Below are 25037 nucleotides of genomic sequence, written 5' to 3'. Positions count from 1 at the left end.
GAGGGTAATTTGTTTTGTGTCTTTCCTTTTGAGTTGTCGAGGGTGCGTTCAGATTTTACTGGCGGTGTTCCAGGAGTTGTCCTAAGGCGGCAGTGTGGCCTCAGGGCTGAGCAGGGAACTGCCAGGTGTGTCCGGAAGGTGCCAACTCTTTCTACAAAGCAGGAGTCTTTTCTATCACCAAATGCAAAGCAGCTAGACGTTTTTTCCACCCTCACCCTTCCAGTCCCCAGCCCCCCCATCCGGTGCTGAGAGGTGGGAAGGGCTGGGAGGCATTAACCCGCTCACTGCTCTTTTACCGGACCCCAGAGGCGGCTGCAGTTCCTAGCAGAGCCACCCGGCCGGTCTGCACTAGACAGCAGGCTTCAAGCTGGACCAGGGTTTGCACCAAGTCCAGGTTGGGCTGGGGCATCCGGGAAGCGGAGGGAGCCGGTCTAGGAACCCCCAAGTGTGAGCGGTGGAGAGGCTGGTGGGCAAGGCTCAGCCTCAGATGGGAGGGGAGGCCAGAGCCTAGCTGCTAGTATGCAGTGTGTGTCCTGCCTGCAGTCTGGCTCAGGTCTGCTAATGCTCTGCCTCCACCCTGGCACTGAGGCTGGGAGTTAGCGAACTCCCTCACCTGTCGGAACCCGGATCTGGCCGCGGGAAGGGCCTGGCAGCCAGTGCCTGCTGGTTACAGCAAGCTTGGCAAGTGGCCCTGCCTGCACTAGGGCGCCACCGCCAAAGGGGCAGGTGTGAGGCTGCTCCGCGCCCTACCTAGCCTCTTAGTCGTTCTCCTTTTTCCCCAGGCGCCATAGGCTTGGGGAAGGCCTAGGGGCAACTCCCGCAGAATCTAGGGCTGTAGGTTCGATACGCCCCGCCTCCTCCTACCACTTGGAGCCATCAGTGCTGGTCGAATCTTCTATTCGGCCAGAGTCTACCGTAACTGCAGAGATTTTCGGAACTTTGCAGAGAGAGGCTAGCTGGTCCGTTGTCTGCAAGCCACGCCACGCCTGCTACTAGCCTGCGACACTCCCAGACCCGGAGAGACTACTATCCCAACAGCACCGACGCCCCAACTTCTGATTCGCCGTCTGAGCTGCCTAACTGTCTGCCCAGCTACAGATCCCGGGGGCGCGCATCTTCTGAAGACAGCGCGGCTCACACAGCCCAGCTCACTCTTCTCTCCTGCACGAGCCCGGGGCTGGGTGCCAGATCCCGGACCGCACGAGCGCTCGGGTGGAACTGCCTTCGAGAAAGGTTAAGCCCGGGAGGCGCTCCGGGTCTGTTACTTCAAACCGTAGTAGGTTCAGCTGTTTCCTCTCCAAACCCCGCGCCTGGCGCGGATAATCCGCGCGGCCCGGCGGTAAACGCGGGGTTCCTGTCGCCCCGTCGGAGCGGCAAACCATGGCCGGCTGCTGCTGTCTGTCTGCAGAGGAGAAAGAGTCGCAGCGCATCAGCGCGGAGATCGAACGACAGCTTCGCCGCGACAAGAAGGACGCACGCCGTGAGCTCAAGCTGCTGCTGCTGGGTGAGTGGCGGCGTTTATCCGCCGGGCAGCTCCGATGTTCGCATCCGGGCTCCTTCCCGTCCCGCCGAGCAAGCCCTGTGGCGTGCTGTCCTTTCCTCCCTTCCCTCCGCGGCTCACAGATGCCACCATCTCCGGGCTTAGTAAAGCGCGGGTCTTTTTCACCTGGGGCTGGGTGACTTTCGACCCCCGACTCCCAACATCTCAGAACAGGGCCCGGCCTGGCCGAGCCTCAGCCCTTAGACTCTTGTCTGTTTTCCCGCTCGCACTGTCCCCTTCACCCTCGGGCTCCCAGCACTGGCGGTTGCTGCAGAACCCCAACCTGGGTAGTGGGGAACTGCCCGGCATGCAGTTTAGGTCCTGCTCTCCTTGGGTTCTGACTGCAGGTGCTACCTGCAGCCCAGTTTTTTACCTGCCAAGTAAGGCCATGTGGGAAGTCTCTGTCCCCACAGAAAGAACTGACAAAGGAAACTCTAGCAACGGACAAATTTGAAGAAAGGGAAAACAGCCATGGAAGTGAAGCCCCTACTGTTATTCGCTCTTGAGACACAATGCTTTCTGCTGGTTGTCTCCCAGAGCCCACAGAGAGAGAGCAGGCTTAACCCTCCCTTGGCCTACCTTTTCAACTTTGCTACCTCTATCAGTGCCTCGGCGATTCTTGGAAGGTCTCTGTAGAAATGTTTCAAAAACAAAAAGAAAAGACTTTAAGACGCGATTCATTTCCCAAGGCAAGGATCTCTCTCTCCTGGTCTATAATGTCCTTCAGTCCATCCACTGGTGAATACTGGCTTTTTTCCCCCATTCCTCCCTAAACAGTTGCAAGTATTTCAAGTTGTTTCCTCATCTCTTACTGTGCTTAATTATCTTCAAGTAGTCACATTTCAAGAACGGCAAAGAAAAGACAGATTGACCTGGAGAGGCCTTTTAGTCCGTTCTGCCTTCACACCTAGGCAAGGACACCCTCCACTATGTAACCCCTACTCCTGGGTTTAAAAAACCTCCCTGGTCTGTACTCCTGGATTTAAAGCCAGGGCCTCCTCTGGCTTTCCTCAGACCCTTAAGTCCAAAGGGTTGACCACCAGATTCCCCATACCTGCCTCTCCTCTAAGGCCAGAGGAAATTCCCTGCCCTAAGGATTCTTAGCTTACTGTTAGGGTCTTCGCCAGGGAGGAGAAGAGACCTGACCCCAGAGGGATGTCCAAAGGGAGGCTGTTTGCTGAGGCTGGCAAGCAAGGAGCTTGGGCCTGTGGACTGGGGTCCACAGGTGTACCTAAGAGTTCCTAAGGGGGGCAGATTATGGGGTGTGGGTGGGAAGAGACTCTGTACAACCCCTAGGGCCAGAACTGCCCATCCAGAATTGTGCTGAGCCTGGGAACTCCAGCTGAATCCTGCAGGTTGTCATCAAGCATGATTTGTCAAATGGAGTACTGTGTCACAGTTTGTAGTTGGTTAATACTAAGGTAATTAATTATGCCTTCCTTCAACTTTAGATGCATACTTTTTCTTGTCAAGGGTAGACTAAACTCTAGTTCACTTTGAAATATTTAGATTTGTGTCAGTGTATGAAGTACTGTTAGGGCTATACCAAGAGCTGGACATATGCTGGCTCCTTGTAAGGCAAATTATGCTGTAAGATGAGCCATACTGTATTGCTAATAGGCCTATTTGATATACTTGAACACACAAAGTAGGGAAGGAATGCTCAAAGGTACCTCATTTGCCCTCAGAGTCCCATCGAATCCACTTAACAAACCTCTCACGCTGATCTAGCCTTGTTTTACTTCTCCTGACCCCTTCTCTCCATCATTATGGTGACACAGTCCTCATTCAAGATACAGCTCCAAATCCCATGATGCTACCAGAGCCTTAAGGATGGGCTAGCCGGGCGTTGGTGGCGCATGCCTTTAATTCCAGCACTTGGGAGGCAGGAGCAGGTGGATCTCTGTGAGTCTGAAGCCAGCCTGGTCTACAGAGTTCCAGGAAAGCCTCCTAAACAATACAGAGAAACCCTTTCTCAAAAAAACAAACAAAAAAACAAGCAAATAAACAAAAAAACCCCAACAACAACAAAAACCCAAGTTCTTTCTATCTTTGGAGGGTTATGGCATAGACAAAGTTTCAAGCTAAAGGAACTGGCTGTGAGTCAAAAGATTCGACTGTCAGGGAAGGTTATGTGCTATCCTGTCTCAAATCGCACAGAGTGGAAACCTCACCAGAGTTTCTACAGTGGCTGGATTAGATCATTCACTGGTCATGTGTCTCAGACAAAAAAGCCCCACTTCATACATGGGTCTTTGGGATCCTGTGTGGAGTATGTTCCGAGAAGCCACAGACTCTCACAATGACACATGTGTCGAGAGCTGGGGTGAGGGTGTTTCTGAAGTGTACTGTAGAGGAGCAGAGTCCTAACTGAGCTCAGTAAAAGTCTAAGTCACTATACAGTACTGAGGGACACAAGTTGTCGGGTTACAGCTGGTGGTTGCAAGATGTTGGTGAAATGCTTTCTCAACAGGAAGAAATGAAGACAATAAAGGATACAGTTGAATTTAGTAGAAAGTCCTTCTAATTGGACAAGACTGGATAAAAACAAATAGTTCTAATGACACTGGAAAAGTGATGGCATTATGTGTTCTGTGCACCAATGGGGAGGTATAGACTTGTGCCTCTGAGCCATGTGCCTGGGAGCTCACCATTCTACAGGCCTCTATGGCTGGAATGGGAAAGGAATGGACATTCCTCCATACTGACACCCTTGCCAGACCTTGATTACCGAGGCTGAGGCTGGACCAAAGGAGTGTGGTGTTCTTAAAGACAGATGCACAGCCACAGGCCATTTTGCCTAAGGAGAAACCGAGACATCCATGAGAGCTGAGGCTGCAGACAGGGTGGCCCATCAGCCCAGGTCAGTAGAGCTCAATGAACTCGGTCCAGAGATAGCAGTAGCAGCTCCTCGAGAAAGGAAGGACCCACTACACAGCTAGCTCCATGCTGCTCCATCAGCTGCCTCTGGGAAGCAGCCACCAGCTCTGACCAGGCAGTGTGTGCTGGGAGCTCCAGGGATGCCCTTGTGAGTAGGGATGCAGTTAGCCTTAAATCCTGTCCTAAGGCTGGTGAGCATCTTTTCTAGTCTTGAGGTTTTAAACCTAGGGGAAGAGGAGAGCCACTGGTGGAAACAAATATGTTCTTTGTGGACTGTGGCCTCTGTGGCCTGACATCTTTCTGTGACTTCACTTCCCAACCAGAGTCACTACTGACTTTCCTGCTTTGCCCCTAGCCTGGACCCTGAGATGGGCAGAGTTGGGGTGGTTTGCTGATGAAGGGATCCTCAGAGTGAAACTTGGGTGCTGGTAAGGGGCTCCACCCTTGGGACCTCAACACCTCTTCCTACCTACCTCTTTTTGGGATCCTGGTTCCAGCAGAATACCCAGGCCCCACTGACCCATATTCCACTCTACATCCGGGATGTGTATATGTGACTATTGGGCACCCAGGATGGTTCCCCAGCCTCCTGTAGGGTGAGCCACTCTAGGAGAGGGTGCTGGTGGCAGTGGCAGAAGCAATAGCCTGGGAAGAGAAGATGAGGTCATCAGACAGAGTGTGGCTCTTATGGCACTTGGTGAATGGAGGGTAATTGTGAATACAGAGGCCTGGACACAGATCCCAAGTCTCATTTATCATAGGCCATGATGGCTATCAAGTGAGAAACCAGGACTGCCCTACTAAGTAGAAATGCTCTCACCTAGAGAAGATGTTTGCCTTGTGGTGAGGGTTGGTGCAAAAGCTTGTCAGGTGAGCCACAGCCTAGCACAGCCTGAGGGTAGCTCACAGGGCTTCCCAAAGCCATGTTCTTCTGTGTGCCAAGGTTTCTGTGACTTATCTTCAGGTGACTACAGTCTGATAATGCACCTTCTAACATACTCCTCCTGGGGGAACGGAGGGCCTCCTTTCAGGTTCTTACTTTGGAGAACAGCCTCCTGCTTGCTGAGAGCTGGGACTGAAGCCTAGGGCTACGGAACAGTTGCAGCATTCCAGGAATGGCAAAGGACACGTAGGCAGACTGAGTAAGCGTTTCTGGGACTTCTCAAAATCACTGCAAGAAAGTGTCCTGAGACATACATGCAAGGGTGGAGCAGTGCTCGGCTGGCTGGTTCCCGCAGAGTACCCGTCTCTGACTGGTCCCTGCAGCCTTAGTCCCAGAGTGACCATCGCTGACCAGGCACATGCTGAGAATCTGGCTGGACACCACTGATCCAGGGGAAATTGGGGCTACCCTCTTTAAGGATGGACTAAAAGCTTGCTGGTGGTGACACATGTCTTTAATCCCAGCACTCAGGAGGCAGTGTCAGGTGGATCTCTGAGTTCGAGGCCAGCCTGGTCTATAGAGTTACAGGACAGCCAGGGCTAGACAGAGAAACCCTGTCTCATGGGGGAAAAAAGAACTCAAAAAAGCTCAAGGATGAGTTTATTTAGTTTAAAGGAGAGGAGGAGGGAAGGGAATGGAGGAGGGGGGAATGGGAAGGGAGGGAAGGGGAAGGGAGAGGCAGGAGAGGGAAGAGGAGGGAAAACTAGCAGCTGCCTGGAGGAGGGAATGGAGGGAATAGGGGAAGCAGCCCGTTCTGTTTCAGCTGACATGGAGGTCAGATACAGGCAGACAAGCCACCACAGTGTGGGAGGGGGAGGCTCTAGAGCTCCTCAACCTTCCTAATGCGGTGACCTTCAACACAGTTCCTCATGTCGTGGTGGCCTTCCAAACATAAAATTATTGTTGTTGCTACTTTGTAACTGTAACTTTGCTATTGTTGTGAATCCTAATGTAAATCTCTGTGCCTTCCAATGGTCTTAGGCGGCCCCTGTGAAAGGGCTGTTTGACCCCAAAGTGTTGGCGACCCACGGGTTAAGAACTGCTGCTCTGGAGACAGAGTAAAGCCCACAATATTGAGAAAAGAAGCTCAACCAGTTGAGAAGAGCATGCTTCAAAAAGAGAAGGAAAAGACAAGTTATGTTTTTTCTGAATAATCAAAGGAATTGAACTGACTTACAAGCTACAGAGGGATTCTGGGAAGAAGTGAGGCATCTCATCAAAGAACTAATTATCCCACTTAACTCTGGAGTATGGCTGAAGGTGAACCTGCTTTCTTAGGGGTGATCCCTTGGCCAAATGAACTACCCTGTCCAATTGAAATGTTAGGTCTCCCTTCAGACTGGTAATTCTCTTCTCTTGACCAGGAGGTTTTTCCTACTTTAACACCACATGGAGGTGAGGGGTCTATAGGCATGACATGAGCACTCCATTTCACCCAAACAAAACATGTACACTTCATGTGGACACATACATGGGAGGCAGATCCCAAGACAATGGCTCTCTGCATAAATGATCATCTTATAGGGTTACTTTGGTGAAACACCATGACCAAAGGAACTTGGGAAAGAAAGGATTTATTTGGCTTACATTCCCACATCACTGCTCAGCATTGAAGCAAGTCAGGATAGGAACAGGGCAGGAACCTGGAGGCAGAGTCTAATGCAGAGGCCATGGAGGGTGTTGCTTACTGGCTTGCTCATCATGGTTTGCTCAACCGGCTTTCTTATAGAACCCAGGACCACCAGCTCAGGGATGGAACCACCTTTAAAGGGCCTGGCTCTTCCCTGTCAATCACTAATTAAGAAAATGCCTCACAGGCTTGTTTACAGCCTGTTCGTATACAAGCATTTTCTCAATCGAAGCACCCTCCTCTCAGATGACTTTAGCTTGTGTCAAGTTGACAGAAACTAACTATATAAAACTAGCTAAAACGATGATGGAATTTTCTGTTCTGTTTTCTAATCCTTGTAGAATGAACACGAATTACATGGCAACAAATTTCTGTGAAAAAGTAAAACAATCAAACACCACCACTGATAGGCAGTATTGTCAGTGCAGAAAACTTTGTATCTAGACAATAGCAATTAAATGAAAGAATTGTCTTCATTTGATTTTAGCATTCTGAGAGGTTTGGTGAAATGTTGCTTAGTAATTGACTTGAGTGTTCTTCATCACCCTGACTGCTAAACTTGGACATAGAATTCATCTTGGAACTTTCTGGAAGGAAGGGGATGTGGTTCTTATATTTATTGCATCTTCTGGCAGGACCACCATGATAAAGTGCTACATCTTTTGAGGCTTAGGCAATGGGAATTGATTTCCTTCCAGGCTGGAAGCCGGAGTCCACAGGTCCAGGTGCAGGCAGGTTTGTTTAATCTTGAGGCTTTTCACTTTGGCTTGTAGATAGGAGCCTTGCCATGTCCTCCCGTGGCCTTTCAGCCATGCATGTTCATTCTTGTTATTTTTTCTTCCTCCCACAGGGAGTCTAGTCCTCTTGCATTGGACTTTAAAGGCCTTGCTTTATATTAATCATCTCTTTAAAGACATTATTTCCAAGTACAGTTATTCTCTAAAGTATTGGCGGGTGAGACTTGGACAAATACATGTTGACAGGAGGGTATAATTCAGCCCACAGTGTCAACATGTGGTGGGAAGACACACCCTATGGCAGCGGCCATTGCCCGTGAATTCTTCTTAGCCCTCTTCACTTAGGTAAAGCTATCCTTGGCTATGGCACAGAACAGCATTTCAGGAGAAGCCAGAGTGACGCGAAGTTAATGAGTTTATTAAGTAGAGACATGGGATAATGCATGCTTCAGTCTGGCGTTCAGAAGGAAGAGGAGGTCACAGTCATTCATTATTACTGTGATAAAACACCCTGACAACAGCAACATCAGCAAGGAAGGATTCATTTGGCTCACAGTTCCATTGTGGTAGGCAAATTCCAGAGACAGGAGCATGAGGCAGCAGGTCACATTGCATTCACAGTCAAGCAGCAGAATGCTCACTCAGCTTCGTGCAGAGTGATGACCACCTGTGCTCACTCAGCTTCGGAATGCTCAGTCAGCTTCGTGCAGAGTGATGGCCACCTGTGTTCACTCAGCTTCGTGCAGAGTGATGACCACCTGTGTTCACTCAGCTTCGTGCAGAGTGATGACCACCTGTGTTCACTCAGCTTCGTGCAGAGTGATGGCCACCTGTGCTCACTCAGCTTCGTGCAGAGAGTGACCTATAATTCCTCAAAGATGACCCAGATCCTGTCAAATTGTCAATAACAGTAACCACCACAACAGGTCTTTAAAAAAAAAAAGGAGTGCAAGTCAAACATGGGTAATTGACAAGGTTTCAGCCACATTTAAAAACCAAGTAGAAAAACGTGAGTTGGTTTATTTCTCTTATCTTAAAGGATTTCCTAGCTGGTGGAACAGTGTGGGAGGTGGAGGCAGAAGAGTCAATATTGGAAACTGTAGTAAATTGGATGGGCCCTGTCTTAAAATTATATTAAATTATATTTACAAATACAGAAACATTCTTTTTGTTAATGAGGGTGGTTTTTACAAGGCTCACAGTTTGTGTTTAGGGGAGAGGAATTGTAATACAGCTAAGATGCATGGCCTGGGCCTGAACATTCTGGCCCCAGCCCTAAGTAATCATGGCCTGTTGTTTTAACATCCTTGCTGGAGATGTCATTAGGAAGGCCAGCGCTATCTCTGTAGGAAATTCTGATGTTATCAGTTGTGCTGATGGCCTTGAATCTTGGCCAGTAGAAACAAAAACTAGATCACAGGGTGAGAGGCTTCTTTCTGTCCTGTGTCCCCGAAGTCTCTGTGTCTTTCTGTCCTGCCCCAGTAACATTGTAGGAGCTGAAAATGCAGTCTAGACTGTTGCTTCCAGACCGTGGCTCTGCCATTCCTTGCCTGTGAATGAGGCCTTTTAATCTCTGCCTGGCACACTGTGTACAGTGAGCGCTTGTTGATCATCATTTGGTGTTTTTTTCAGGCATCAGGGAGTTGCCATCTCCCATTTCAGCTGACCAGTTACTGGCTGCATAGTGGTTTGTTTGAAATTTCCAATTAGTATTTTAACAGGGACATTTTGCTTTTCATTTCTTTCAGTGTTTCCTAGACTGTAAATTGATTTTGGTCATTTTTCCCAATTATACTACATAATAGAAAGTCTGGGTCCAAACAGATTTTATTGGGTCAGATAAAACAAAATCTCCCCTTAAAACTAACTGTGGTGTTTCTGGGTAGAAGAACACTCGCGACAATGCTGCATGGTGCTTTCTCTGTAGAAGGTGATAGTTTTCTGAAAAAGAAAAGAAGCATGACGGCAAGCATCCCCTCATTTCCTAATTTTAACTTAGTCTGACAGATTTCTTCAGAGTGCCAGTCCTGGCGCTCAGCACTAGGAACATTTTTCTCAAGGGACTGGATGGGAAGATTGTAATAAAAGCCTAATGTCACAAGAGCAGGGGTCACTTTGGAGGGGCTTCATGATGCATGGACACAGGATGGTTGCGAGAGGCTGTTCACAAGCTAGGGCTTGGATGGTCCACAAGCCAGCGAGAGAGCAGCACAAACTCTCCGACTCTCAGGGGAGATGGGTGCGGACAGTGGATGGTATTCTCAGGATCTGAGATAATATGCAGGACCCTTTGGGCAGGATTTCATTGAACTTTTATGCTGTAAGTCTTCATCAGAGTGTTGTGCTCACTATAAAATAGATGTTAATAGGAAGATGATTAATAGTTTCAGGCCAAAATATGCTTCAAAAGATAGTGTGGCTCTCTCTGTACCTGCAGTAAATGAGCCCTACCCACCAGACAGATGACCTACTTCCGTCCATAGCACAGCAGTCCCTAGAGACTTCTTTTTTTTTCCTTTTTTTTTTTTTTTTGGTTTTACGAGACAGGGTTTCTCTGTATTGTTTTGGAGGTTGTTGGTCCAGCCTGGCCTCGAACCCCTAGAGACTTCTTAAGGGGCAAAGGCAGGCACCCATCTTCCTTCTGTCTGTCCAGGACAGCCTTTTGATTTTTTCCACTGTACTTTGCAAGCAAACTCATTTGAGGTATTTTACATGCAGTAAAAGCTACCAATTCTAGGTGTACAGATGGCAAACATGAGAATTGTATAAACACAGGCATAAGCATGATCTAAAACATTGTCGCCATCCCTAAAAGTTTCCCATGCCCCTTTGTAGTTATTCCTCGCTCCCAAATCATTTATTTATTTATTTTTACTTTTTCTGTGGAAACATTTTTCAATGTATGAAAGACACAAGTTAAGAATTTAAGGGGATGGAGGAGATGTCTTACTGGGTAAGAACACTTATTGTATAAGCAAGAAGACCTGAGTTCAAATCCTGAGTACCTACATAAAAGCTAGGCATGGCTACATGTGCCCATAACCTCAGTGCTGTGGGGCAAAGACAGGTGGCTCCTGAGAGCTCATTATCCTGACAGACTAGCCAAAACAGTGGGCCAGGATCACTGGGAGACCCTGTGCCAAAGATAAAACAAAGACTTCTAGAAGATATCTGATATTCCTCTGGGGTCTGCATGTGTGTGCACCTGCACCAACATATGTGCACACACACACACACTGAATTTACAAACTATTCAGGGTATATTACTTTCCTAATTCACTTGCTATGTGACTTGTATCTCTTTTTGTTCTTATTTGTGTATCTTCTCCACTTTTAGGAGAGAGTGTGTTGCATGCACTGTAACCTTACCTCTAACTGCATCCATGCATGCTTCCTAAATCAGGACAAAAGCTCTTACATGAGCACAGTCCATTTGCGAAACTTTGGTAAGTTTAACCATGGTAGGATATTTGTGTCTAGTGTGTTTCTTGTGTCCTTGATTTGTAAGTCAGCCCAGGAATGTCCCAAGTAGCATTGCCTCATCCCAAGCCGAAGGCCCAGTGTCAGCTTAGATACCACATTTGATTCTCACGCCTTTTTGTTTCTTTTACTAGAACATTTATAGGTGCGCGTGACATTGGGTTTTGAAGAACACATCCCTCTTGCCCCTCTTCAAACCAAGCATCCCTCATTCAGGCTTTGTCTGATTCTCTTATGACTGTAGTCCAGCTAGCCATTCTTGGCTGGAACACCAAGAGGGTGCTGCATCTTTCAGAGGGTCTTACATCTGAGGCACAAGGAGGCCGTTTGCTTCTCACTGATGACTTTAACTTTGATTACCTGGTCAAGTTCTCTATCCCTGAACAACATGCCTAAACACAAAAACATTCTCAATTTACTAATCATTTTTTTATTCTTAGCTGGTCAATTGTATGATATAATGCCTGTAAAATTATCTTCCATCTCCAGGAGTGTCTCAGTGTTCACTGGGGACACTTGACATGCTGCTAGAGAGCCTCTTTTTACTTACGTCTGTCTTCCTTCATTTATTTCTTATAGAGTTGGATCATTTGGCACTCAAGGTGTGCAAGATTTGTGCAATGAGATTCCTTCCAAGCTGGCCTTCTGTGCCATTGTAACATGCCACCATTATTTTCTTGGTTCTGTTCTTCCTGGCACAACAAGATGTTCCAGGATCAACTTGTGCCCATTCTGTTAGCCACTTGCCACTTCCAAAAGGACCTTGATCACTGCTAGTAGAGAACCTCACCTTATTTTCAGATGCTTAAGGACTTGAGACAAAAACAATCATTTCCATTAGTCTAATCAGTTCTAATACCAAAGTCCCGAAGAGTAACGTTCTTAAACCATGCCACTAGGAGATGACATTTTTGAAGCTTCCATGAGTCTTAAACTGTGAGCAGATACAAAATAGGAAGGGCCACCAGTGGATTTGCAAAAAGCAACAAAAATTATCTTATTTTTCAACCCCCCACCTTAAAATATACTTTCCTGGGTGGGGAGCAGGCTTGGTGGGAGAAAACCTTGGTGTGCAAGCATGAGGACTTGAGTTGGAATCTGCAGACCTGTGCAGAGGTGGCCATGGCAGTGCATGTGTCTGCAATCCCAGCACTCCTGCAGGATGGCAGTGGTGGCAGGCGAGTCTGTAAAAGCCTGGAGGCTGAATAGCCTGGCATACGCAGCAGTGGACAAGAGGCTGCCTCAAGCAAGGTGCAAGGTGACGACCAATAGCTGCTGTTACCTTCCAATGTCCTTGTGTGCACCTGCACTCACACCACACACACGTCATTCGAGCGCGCACACACACACACACGTCATTCGAGCGTGCACACACACACACGCGCACACACACACACACACACATGCACACATGGGGGGGGAAGAGACCTCCCAGTGTTTTGCTTTGTTTTCTTTCTTAAAATATTTTTTATTTTTAAATTTAAATTTAAATTAGAAACAAGGTTGCTTCCCATGTCAAATCCAGGTCCCTCTCCGTTTCCCTCCCTTCCTCCCGTGCCCTCCCATGAGACCTCCCAGTTTTAAAAGATGCTTCCTAATCTATATAATAGTTTGCTTTATCTGTGCCCCTGATACCTCCTGAATCACAAAGGAAAACTATGATAACAATTCCCCTCTGTGACATGCAGAGGAGTGGGAAAACAGGGAAAATGTAGCAAAAACACAATGCTCTGAAGATGAGACTGGAATCCAACCTCTCAGGATTAAACCCAGATCTGAAGCATGAAGATTGGCAAAGGCACTGGCCAGAATGCTTGGTGTGGATGGTATTTCTCTGCCACCACCATCCTTCCTGAATGGCAGAGTCCTCTGGGTTGCCTTCCCCACTCTGTGAGAGCTGAAGGCACAAGTGCACCTCTGACAGGGTGCCCTCTGGAAGCCTTAGTTTTGGCAAGGGCATTCACTCCAGACATAGCTGTTGCCAGCGCGCGTGCTCTAAAGCCTTGACCGTGCCCACTGTCAGAGGAAGGGAGCCTGCTGTGGGTATCTACGGACTCTGAGAGCAGAAGAAGATACAAAGGCTGGAGCCCTTACCTTCAGCATAGTGGCTGGCTGCCCACTGGTGTGTAAATGAACTGCGCTGGCCAGGGCTCTTAGTTGCAGATCGTTTCAGCAGAAGAATAATGTATTAGGAGAGTAGAAAACTGGGAGTTGGTGAATATTGGACAGCAGACTCAGCAAAAAGGCTCTAAGAAAGGCTTGACATAGTGGGCCCTGCCATCAGGCCAGCCTGCCACTAACAGCCAGGTGACTCTACACAAGACCTGTAGCTTTTGCTGGTGATGCAATGGAGATTTACCCTCCTCAGCATCTCTGCACATCACCTGTGACCATTCCTGCATCCATGTATCACTTTTAAAAGCTATAGGCCATGACTGGACCCAACCACTAGATTGCTAGTGGTAGGCGTGATGATTACGACATGTTTTTGGAGTCAGCCTTTCTGGGTTCAACATCTAGGTTCTTTTACTGATGAGCTATTTGCATCCTTGAGTTCTATAATTTCTTCATCCATTAAATGGGAACAGCAAACATACTAGGTGAATGAATAATTCAACAGAATGAGTCATTATTTTTATGATGTTTAGCACCTGTCACATAGTGCTGTTTATTTCTAGTGCTAGTTGCCCAGATCTGGTGGCACATGCCATTAATCCAAGCACTTGGGAAACAGATGCAGGTGGATCTCTGTGAGGCCAAGCCCATCCTTGTCAACATAATGAATTCTAGGCTAGCCATGGCTATACAATGAGACCCTGTCTTCAGCTAAACAAAATAAAACTTCCAATGGTTGAATAACTGTGTGCCAGTCTTGGGCTTCTACCATAGGAAGAGACCTCGGACAGCTGTTTTTTGGAAGTCTTCTCCTGTTGCCAAAAGTAGGTGCCACCAAAAGTGGGTGCTTAGGCACTGTACAGCCCAAAATGATAAAGGTCCAAAACCAAGTTGTGAGACTTTCATAAAGGAAGAAGGAAGTCCTCTCAAAGTGGGCTGGTAAATGCAAACTGAAAGAAAAATCTGATAGAAACCGTCGGACAACGGAAGCATAGAAAGGAAAGGAAGCAGATGTCTTCAAATCTGAAGGCGTAGTTAACAGTGCTGAAATCATTTCTGGTGTTTCTTTTTATTGTGTTTATTTTATGGGGATATAAACATGTCACACATGCATCCTGTTATCCCAGGAAACTCTTACAAGCCATTGCCAGCTCGGTCTCTGGCACTGAAGTTCTTCCCCAAATTTTTGAAGCTGAAAGCCCAGGCCAGGCTGTCACAACCTTACTGGATCTCTGCACTGTCTCCCTGAGTCCTGCCATCCATATTTGCCTTCCATGGTCCATCTTAAACTTAGATCATATTATATCAATGCAATCCATGGTCTTAAAGTTGGAGTAAGTTTCCAATGCCTCTCAGAATGCAAATAGCATTGTCCTTTCTTTCTCTGACTCACCATCCTCAGGCCAACATTCACCAGCTTTCTGGTTTTGACCACCCTAGTTTTTGTTGTCATTTGCCTCTGAGTCTCTGAGGTTGCTTCTTTTTCTGCCTGGAACATTCTTTTCTGTTTTCCACCCCCACTCTAATGCTTTGGCTGTTTCCTTTTTATCTTCACATCTCTGCTTAAAGTTCATCCCACAGCAGGGCCGGTCCTGGTCAGCAGCCTTTGCAGGCTTGGCTCCTAGTTGCTTGGTACTGTTACCCAGTTCAGTTGCTTTGTAGCTTTCATCTTGAAGCAGAGCTGCACTTCCGCACCACCCGCTAGCTAGACTACATATTCCAGAGACCAGGGCTGTCCTGTCTAGTTTCTAAATCCTTGCTATAAGGCAGCAACCAAGCACAGACAAACTGCAATAATTCTCTACACATTGGAACCTGTACAGGTCATTGGGCAATAACATATCAAATATTTTTCAAGGAATACTTGTTGGTATGTCCATTGCACTGGTTTGTTTTTTGTCAGCTTGACTCAAACCTAGATATATCTGGGAAGAGGGTATCTTAATTGAAAACAAAATGCCTCCATAATATTGGTCTCTAGGCATGTCTGTTGGGTGTTGCTCTCATTAATGATCTACTGTACAGTGCCACTCCTGGGCAGGTGGCTCTCGATTGTATGAGAAAGCAGGCTGGACAAATCATGTGCACCCCTCGGTGGCTTCTGTATCAGTTCCTGTCTACAGTTCCTGTCCCGCTTGAGTTCCTGCTCTAACTTCACTCAGTGTTGGATTATTACCTGGAAGTATAAGATAAAATAAACACTTTTCTCCCCAAGTTGCTATTGGTGACAAAGTTTATCTCAATAGAAACCCAAACTGGGAAAAAATAAGTCTTCATAACTGTAAAGGATCTTGTTGCTTGGTAATAAAACTAGACCACATAATCTAATAAATTCATCCTGTTTTCAGTGATTTTTTCTGAATAATTTTTAAAGAAAAAAGAAAGGTATCAAAGATGCTTGATGCTTTTGGATTGTGAACATGAGAGGCACTGTCTATGGGTGTGGTTCCTGCTAGCACTTACTGTTAATAGTAGTGAAGCAGAATCAACTTTAAGGATAGGATGGCTAAGCAGGTTCCAATATACATAAAAAGTGTGTTTAACTCCAGCACTTGGGAGGCAGAGGCAAGTGGATCCCTGTGAATTCAAAGCCAGCCTGGTCTACAGGGTGAGTTCCAGGACAGCCAGGGCTATTCAGAGAGATTCTGTCAAAAAAAAGGGGGGAGGGAGTATATTTAAGAAATCTACTGAGGTTGATTATTGTCACGGAAATTAACTTATGTAGTTTTTCTCCACAAATATGTTTTTGGCAAGGTTAAGTTGATATCCATTCAGTTATGGACAGCCATAGTTTCAGGGCCAGGGGAGCCAAACCTCTCTGTTACTATATTCCTTCCAGCATATTCCTAAGAGTTAAGGAGTTCATTGCAAAAAGAATCATTATGAAGGGGACTAAACAATATTCTTGGAATTTGGTGGGGAGAGGCAATTAACAGCAAAGAGGAATGGGAAATGATAAGACTAGAGATTGCGAATTACAGCCAAGAAAAGAATTTGGCTTGCTCATGACCCTCTGCTTCTTGATGGAAACTGTCTTGTTTTCCTGAAGAAGGTGGAGCTCTGGGAGTATGGAAATGCATCCTGAACCTATAGCCCCTCTGGTTCCCATCCTGCTGCCTGCTGGAGCAGGAGGGCCAACAGCTTGCTCCTCTGCTGCTTCTTTATCAGGAAGATAAAGTTGCTTCAACTTCAAGACAGTATCTCCATGGGCTTCAGAATCTACATGGTGTATTTTGTTTCCTGAGACAGATTTTACTATGTTGTCTACACTGTCATCAAATTCATCTTCTTGACTCTGCCTCCCAAATTGGGATTATGGATCTGTGTCACTGAATTCCATGAGATAGGCAATACATGGGGCTGTTGTGCATTTGTCCAGCTGCCAGACAATGACCAAAAAGAAAGAGCAATCACCTGTGTGTTTTTTTTTAATCTTTGTTTCATTGAGGCACTCACATTTATGTGGCTACTTGACTTTTGATATATGGCCCAAAAGATGTATTCTTATAAGCTGCAATGGCTTCTGTAGCTCATAGACATTATTTTCTTTTCCAAAACAAACTTAGTGTTGCTAAGGAAGCATATTCTAGAATGAACTCTATCTATCTTATTATCTATCTATCTATCTATCTATCTATCTATCTATCTATCTATCTATCTCCTATCTACTGCTGTGTCCTCCAGCAGTCAAGGCTGTGGGAAGAGCCGGTCTAGCTGGTCACTTCCCAAGGCTGAGTGGGATAGTAAGTGTCAACAACTCAGAACTCCTTCCTAGTCACTGGAGAGAACCACGCTGAGTCGTGGAGACCTGTCAAAGCAGAGTCTTGCTTTATTGTAACAGGCATGTGCTTATATAGAGTTGAGAAAGTGGGTGGGGACCTCAGGATACATTAGCAGTAGCTTGGCAGAGGCAGTTTTGCTCAGATAGGTCACTAAACTCTAGCCAGGCTCAGAAAATTCCACTAGGCCTTGTGTCTGGGCCTTTTTAGGCCCAACAATCTACCATCTACTCTTTGAAAATCCACTTCCATGGACTTCTGGTTGGTTATTTCTAGGCGAGGGGTAAGATTCTTGGCATATACATTCTGCTTTCCCAAAATCCAGTGACTGGCAAATTATAATATTTTGTATGATTTTTAATAAACGCAAGGAAATGGTAAGATTCATTTACTTGAAAGGCCTCTTCTGTATTGCAATGTTAGTCAACATCACATGGTTCAGACGTGTCCATGGCAGTGTCCTCAGCCTGTCATGGGTAAGGCCTTTAGGAACTCACCAAAGGACTTTGTATTTGTTTCCCGGTGACTGTGGAATGTAAGATAATTGTACTACTAACCAAAATCATATAAACAAGGGTGATAAAGCATTTGTAGACACATCGTCTAATCTTAACAACAGTGAGATATTACCACTCAAACTACCCAAGCAGGGCTGCATACACAGAACAGCCTAGAAAGCAACCATCTGGAGACTCATGTTTCTGTAGCATCATGTATCTATTGTTCATAAATGTGTCAGTCTTCCACTGATGGATAAACCCAAAAAGATACTTCCTTAGTACAGTCTGCAAAACTTCCTCATGTGTTTTGGTAGGAAGGATTTGGAAGAGTGTGGAGGGTCAAAGGACTCGGCAACCTCTGTGAATTGGAAGAAGAACCCAGGTGGGTAGTCCCGGGGCCAGCCTACTCTTTCACTGAGGTCTCCATCTTCATGCTGAATTTCTTGGTTTATGTGACAGCACTGATTCTAAGCTGTGTCCCTGCTTTGAGGATAACTTTTCAGGAAAACAAACAGCATCATAAGTAAGGACATAGAAATGCATAGGTGCCTCAAACTCAAAACACTGTTTTGTATAAAGATCTTAGAATTCAGAGCACAAGATTCTTTCTTTCTTTTTTCTCTTTCTTTCTTTCTTTCTTTCTTTCTTTCCTTTCTTTCTTTCTTTCTTTCTTTCTTTCTTTCTTTCTGCCTCCCTCCCTCCCTACTCCCCTCTCTCCCTTCTCCCCTCTAACTAGATAGTGCAAATATAAAAACAGTGAAAATGCTCTGGTTTATTGACACAGTATTTGATTCAATTAGATTCTTCTTGTTGCTGAAATTAGATTAGAAAAGAGTCCTGTGTGTTGTGCCATCAGCCCACTGAGATCTATCTCAAGTGGTCTTATCACACAGGACCTTAAAGAGTTGCTTTGTGGCTTAGTACAGTATATAAAAGACTCTAGAAAAGGAAAAACCACATGTTCACGTTACAACACATACAATCCAGTCTCTGGTGTCCAGACAACCATGGAGGAGTCACAGCTAGGCAATGGATGGGTCTAGGAGCAGTCTCACATGAGACCCTGAACTCTACAGGGAGGACAGTGCTGATCCCAGAGACACCAGTCACCTACCAGAGCTGCTTCTGAACACTACTTCAGTGTTGTATATATAGCTTTCCTCTTCTAAACTGGTTTATATGAAATCGCACCTGAGTGATATAAAGAATTCCTTACAGAAGCCAAAGATTTCTGTGGTCCTAGATGATCTATACAGTTTATAAAAGGATACAGACCTGGCCTAGGCCTTGAAGAAAGGGCAATTAGAAAACTCCAGCTATTTTACATGTCCAATATCTTGATGCTTGCTCATTTTGGATATACATTTATGTTTAATTGAGTCCAAACCCCCCAGGAATAAGATGAGATTTGGGAAATATATTTCCTGTGTTTCCCTGGTGACTGTATGTAGTAAGACTTTAGTGTGTAATTAGAATTGTAGTTAAGAAATTTTCCAATTATTTTATTGCTTTATCCTGAAATAACTTATTCAAACCAGAATCCATTTTTCTGTAATAATTAACAGTGGCAATAGGACCACCTGATAAAGCTGTAAAGTTTATGCAGCCATTATTCCATGCACCTTAAGTGAATGGTACCTCATATTCCTTCCCATGCAAATTTGAGATGCTACTAATGTATTCCTATCCATTCCATCTATGAGGAAACTGAGGCTCTGGGATCAGGCTCAATGCTCATGACTTGACTTCAGAGCCCTGGTCTTGTTTACAGTCTTGTTTTTGTCTCCCACAGCCAATATCTCACCAAAGTCTATGCAATAAGCTAATCTCTATTGTGCCCTCGATGCTGTCCTAGGCTGTTTCCCTCTACTGCTTGTCTCTGTGCTATCTCCACCCCAGCCTGGAGTTCACTCTCGACCCCATCAGAGTAGCCTTTTAGAGACATAAGTGAGACTGCTGTTTTCCTGCTACAGACCTTTCTGTTTCTCCTTATTGCCCATGGGCACAGATCTGAAACCTGCACACAGTTCTTGAGACCTTCTCTCTCTCTTCTGATGACCCCCCCACCATTATCTCCAGGGGCTTAGATTTGGCCTCAGAACCTCTGTTGGAACTTTTAAACCCTTCCTCCTCTCTCAGCATACCAGAATCTGCAATTCCAATCCTTCCTCCCACAATTCTCTTTATCCATAGTCCAAGCTAATGGACACCTATCAGAATGCATCTTAAATATCTTTTCCTCCTAGAGGCCTTCATTGATTCTCTCATTCAAGTTAAGTCTCTGAGAATATCCTTTATGGGATCTTCTGCATTAACAGAGAAGAACCATTCTGGGATAGACTCTACCACCCATCTCCCCTGCTACATTCAAACTTCTTGGGGTGAAGAGATCTTTTATTACCAGTAGATCTTCAATGCTTTGTATACTGGCTGAACACCATAAATACTTGCAAACCGAGACAATACGTTGCCATTTGATATTTCTAGTGTTGCAGAAGAGAAAGAGTATTTTGACTTTAAAAACTAGAGTGAGCATGGTGAGTTAAGGGAGCATGTTAATAGAAGAAACATAAATCCATGACTAACTCTCCATTTGTATGGATGCACTGGATGACAAACCGACATTCCAGAGGGACCATTTATTGTTTGCATCATACTGCCCAGGTTATCATATTTTCTTGGTGCAGGAATATGAACAGATGCCATGAATGTGATGTTTATCTTTTAGCATTAAAAGTGACATAGGGAGAGTAGATGTCACACAGATATCTATTACTTCCTTCTCCTTCAATACTGAAAATTTCGTCCAGGCACACCTAGTTAAAGACTAACTTTCAAAGCTTTCCTTGCTGTGAGATGTAGCCAGGTAGCTAAGTTACAGACATCAAGATATCAACTGAATCAATATAGACCATTTCTGAGTTGCTTCCTTAATAGGAAGTGATCCTTCCCTTCTAGGAAAGGGTATAGTCTTAATAGCAGGAGCCGCAGCAGCTGTCTTCACCACGAGGAAGTAGGATGTTGAAATGAGAAGGCAATGTTTGGAAAGGCCCATGTTTCTGATAACCATGAACTGGCCTGTTCATATCAGCTCAGCACCTATAACGTTGGAAGGCCTTTCTGGTCCAAGGTTGATGTCTATCAGCCTGGCTGCTTTCCCCAAAGCTCAGTGACATGGGGACTGCCTTCCCAGCAAAAATTCCTACTCTCTCCCTGCCCTTATCTGAAGAATGTCCCTAGGCCTGGAGGACTGACCTTACCTGAAAGCTGTCTCTAACTCAGGATGCCTGATTTATCTCTAGCATGACCCTTGGCACAGGGAGGCTAGATGCCTCTCCTGCTGCAGATATGGTAACTAAGAATTGTACTAGGAACTTTGCTATAGGACCCTGCTGCCACTAACCCAGACTTAAGATAGGAGCATGCCTCTTAATGCAAATTAAGGTTTGTTCCCAGGCTTCCCAATCCTGTATATTCCTCATACTCTGGAATAAAGCTTAGCTGATTCACTGAAGTCATCTCCTGGAGGGGTGTCTCCTTTTACTCACAGTCATCGGAAGCCTGTTCCCCACTTCTGCTCCCTCTTCCCTCATGAACCAATGTACCAACGACCCCAAGGAAGAAACAGAGCCACATGATAAAGGTTTGAGCTCTTTTTCAATAGCAATTTGCCTGATATCTACATAAAGGTACTGTCCGTTCAGCTGTGCTCTTAGATTATCAGCACTCAATATATCCAGGAGTTCTCTCCAAATCACCAGATAGTCCAAGATAAAAAAACCAACATCTAATGTGGACCAGGGAATTGGGGTGATGTTATTGGCTGTAGGCTATGTGTAGCAGGGCCTCTGAGTCTCCCATCATCCATTTCATCATGTACTTGCTGTTTTTCTGCAGTGTAATTTTCAAGGATTTGAAACAGTTTCCTAGGAGCAAAGAAGCACTTATAGCTACTTGTTTTAATTGATGTTGAATTTGAAATGGAAAAATATGAAAACTGAGTTTTTCTAAGTCCTTAAATGCCTATTTTTAAACATTTAGTATTCTTTTTAAATCTATGGATTTCACTTAATTATTTGATCAGTTTTCAATCTGCTAATATAATTAATGTCATTTAATAATTCACTGAATTAGTCAATAACTATTAAGTAATTCATGGAATTATTAAATTCAATTAATAACTTTTAACATTTAAGACATTTGCACATTTTAAGAACTTCTGTATCCTTAAATATTTAAAAATTTTAATTTATTAAGAAATGGAGATATTATTTGAAAAAAGAATCTAAGTGTTGAGGTGATACCTAGTAGATCTTGCTCTTCTTTAACCTCTTTGGGACTTGCAAAGTTCAGTCAACCAGAAAGAGATTTAAACCTTGACCCTGGAGTTAGGGTTTAAGCCCACACATTTTCTTAAATCCCAAAACATCACTTATTTCTTCATTTCACTTTTCCCCACTATTTTTCTCACTGCTAATTATTATGTCTATTTGTCCTTGTGGTGTGTCTCTTTATTTTCTGATTTGTGATGGAGTCTCTTCACTCTACATTTCTTAAGCGCTCTTGGGACTATCATTTCTAACTCTTTTGCTAACACTTTAATTAATTTAATTTTGCTTTTAAGGCAGTGTAATACTATATATAAACAGCCCAGGACATTCTCAGATGAGAATTATAAGCATGTGCTGTCATGTCAAGTTGTTAACTTTAAAAAGAAAAAAATTAATTTCAGATTCAAGATGTGAAAGATATAAGGTAATTTTTGAAATGCTTGCCTATAAAGGCTGAGTGTCCCCTTTTTCTTCAAAATATGTAGGGGCAGAAATGGTTTAGATTTGATCTTTTTCCAGATTTGGAGATATATGCATATATGTGATACTATAACTTGGTAGAACCTGTCTTAGTATGAAGGTACATTTATGTCTCATAGTTACCTCATGCACAAAGTCTGAAGGCGTTTTGTTGGCGTTGCCTTTAGACTGTGAAGTCAGGTGTGGGATTGTCCACATGTGACACCATGTCATCTCTAAAAAAGTTTCCAAGTTTGGAGCAGTTTAAAATACATTTAGACTTATTTATTTTTATGTGTACGAGCATTGTGCCTGCAAAAAAGGAGATCGGATCCCCTGGGACCAGACTTATAGATGGTTATGAGCCACCACACACTCCAGGATTCAAACCCTGGCAAGAGCAACACCTGTTCTTAATGACTGAGCCATCTCTCTAAATCCCATCTTGGAACAGTTTTGATTTTGGGTTTTTGTATTAGGAATCCTTTATTCTGCTTTGGCTGTTCTGTATTTAAACCCATCTTCAGTCTGATATTCTATATACTCTATGCTTCTTCGCTTTCCTTTGGGCCTTTAGGCTATTTAAGAATAAATTAAAGAGCAGGAGTAAACAGAACGATTGAAACCTTGTCTGGCTTAGTGAAGCACGCATCTCCCAAGATTCACCTCCTGCCCCAAAGCCTTTATCACAGAGCACAAGCCTTCTGGAAACTCTCCCAGCAGCCACTTTCCATTAAAATGCTCTTCATTCTGCAAGCCACTGACTCATGCCTTTCAGCATCTGCCATCTGCCTCCCATTTGCAGATGTAGAGTTGAAGATAATTCATGTGTGAGAATACTGCTTAAACTTTTCCTGACCACACTCAAATCGCCATTCGATGTGCAAGTCTTTCTCCTTGCTTATCGTTAATGTGTCTGCATTAGGAGATGGGCAGGTGGAAGGAATGTGGAAGAGGCTTTGGTTGGTGTGTGACACAGCACACCAGAATGAGATTAGACACTAAAGATAATTAGTCACTTCCGTACAGCCCAGTAAAGCTGATTCTGTGTGTTCACCCAAGTGTACACATGTATGCATGCATATCTCCACAGATCCCGTGAGACTACCACTCACGAAGTGATTTGAATTTGCTACTGGGATAGATAATTCTGCGACAATGTGATTATATCTTGGTGCTAACCATAAAATGTCCAAAAACGTACCATCTAGACAAAGTGTATTTATTGGTTCAAAGTGTTCAATTTGAGCATGTGAAACTTGTCTGAAGTAAATTTTTCTTGAAGGAGAATCATGTTTTCCAAAGCTGAAGTCTTTCTGCCTAAATTATAGTAAGAAACTCAGATTGTATTGATTATACTATGAATTCAGTGGTGCTGTATTAAAAATATTATTTATAATTCATATTTCTTCCAGAATTCTGAAAATTTCCTTTGATACTGCTGCATCATCTGCTGAGTGGATTAATTTTTCTGTTAGTGCCTTTAACTTCCAGTCCCTGAAAGAGTTCAGTATCATGTAAGCTCTCTGGGTGAGTTGCCAGACTCTTTGGTACAAGTCCCAGCATGGCTTCTAATTTGCAGTGGTATCTTTGGCAGATCAAGAGATCCACTTCTCATCAGTAAACTGAGGAGATAAGATTCAGCTGTCTTTATTAAGGCTGTCCTGAGTTTCCATGGTAACTTCCCAGCGATAGCAGAAGCTCATTTGAGAGGATGCTGATTCTTGCCTCCCTCCCATACAACAGAGGAAATAGATCAGGTTGCTGTTTTCGGTGACCAGTGGCAAAAGCCCAAGTCCTTCATATCCCCTTGCTCACTAACAGTGTTTGAATTTCTCACAGGACACAGTCTTTGTAAGCTCACTGCTCTCAGTTCATCGAGCCAGATTTCCTGGGGGCAAAAGTGAATTGGGAGTCAGACTAGTACTTGTGATTTTAGAAATACCTGTCAATGTAAGTGACTTACCATTACTAACAAGTCTTCTGGTCTTCAATTTTAAACAGCTGAATAAGAACAACAGCACCGAACTTGTATAGTATTGATGAAAGACTATAATGGCCTCCTAACATTTTGTGTCTAATATTTTGTTTCACCCTTACAATTTCCTGAGGTATGGGATACATGTTTCCATTTTGCTGATGAGAAAAACCAAAGTAAAGAAAGATTAAAGAGCTGGCCACAGTCACACTCAGTGTGGAGCCGGATGTCAGAGATTTCTCGATGTCCTTTCTCACTACTGCTCATGCTGAAGTGTTCCCACCTAGGGGTGCTGAAGTGTTCCCACCTAGGGGTGCTGAAGTGTTCCCACCAAGGGGTGCTGAAGTGTTCCCACCAAGGGGTGCTGAAGTGTTCCCACCAAGGGGTGCTGAAGTGTTCCCACCAAGGGGTCCAGGGCTTGGGATGGACAGGGCACACAAAGAGAGTGAAGACCAGGGTCTGGAATGTGTTTCTGGATCTTATGTGGTAGTTCACCAGTAAAAGCAGAATGTAAGCTGCAAATAGGAGCTATGCACATTATTAACATATTTGAAGTAGCTGTATGCTGAAAAGTTTAAAAGTAATAGATGAAATTTATTTCAACATTTTTCTAAATATCTTTAAATATATCAAAATGGGTATTCTATAATAAAATTTGCCAGTGA

General features: G+C 44.6%; 1 protein-coding gene across 2 annotated transcripts in view; it reads left to right on the top strand.

Moving 5' to 3' along the window:
• The first annotated feature begins 318 nt into the window (after positions 1-318).
• LOC101825095 (guanine nucleotide-binding protein subunit alpha-14) overlaps positions 319-25037 on the top strand; it is a 164013-nt gene continuing 139294 nt past the window's right edge. The window contains exon 1 of one of the 2 annotated variants that reach the window (XM_021225494.2): positions 319-1504. In XM_021225494.2, the coding sequence (XP_021081153.1) occupies positions 1381-1504 (124 nt within the window). In that variant the 5' untranslated portion in view covers positions 319-1380. The remainder of the gene's footprint in view (positions 1505-25037) is intronic. The other variant, XM_021225488.2, reaches the window with a different exon arrangement.

The sequence above is a fragment of the Mesocricetus auratus genome, unplaced genomic scaffold, assembly GCF_017639785.1.
Source record: "Mesocricetus auratus isolate SY011 unplaced genomic scaffold, BCM_Maur_2.0 Super-Scaffold_4256, whole genome shotgun sequence".
Taxonomy (NCBI): Eukaryota; Metazoa; Chordata; class Mammalia; order Rodentia; family Cricetidae; genus Mesocricetus; species Mesocricetus auratus.
This window is presented reverse-complemented; position numbering and strand designations above follow the sequence as displayed.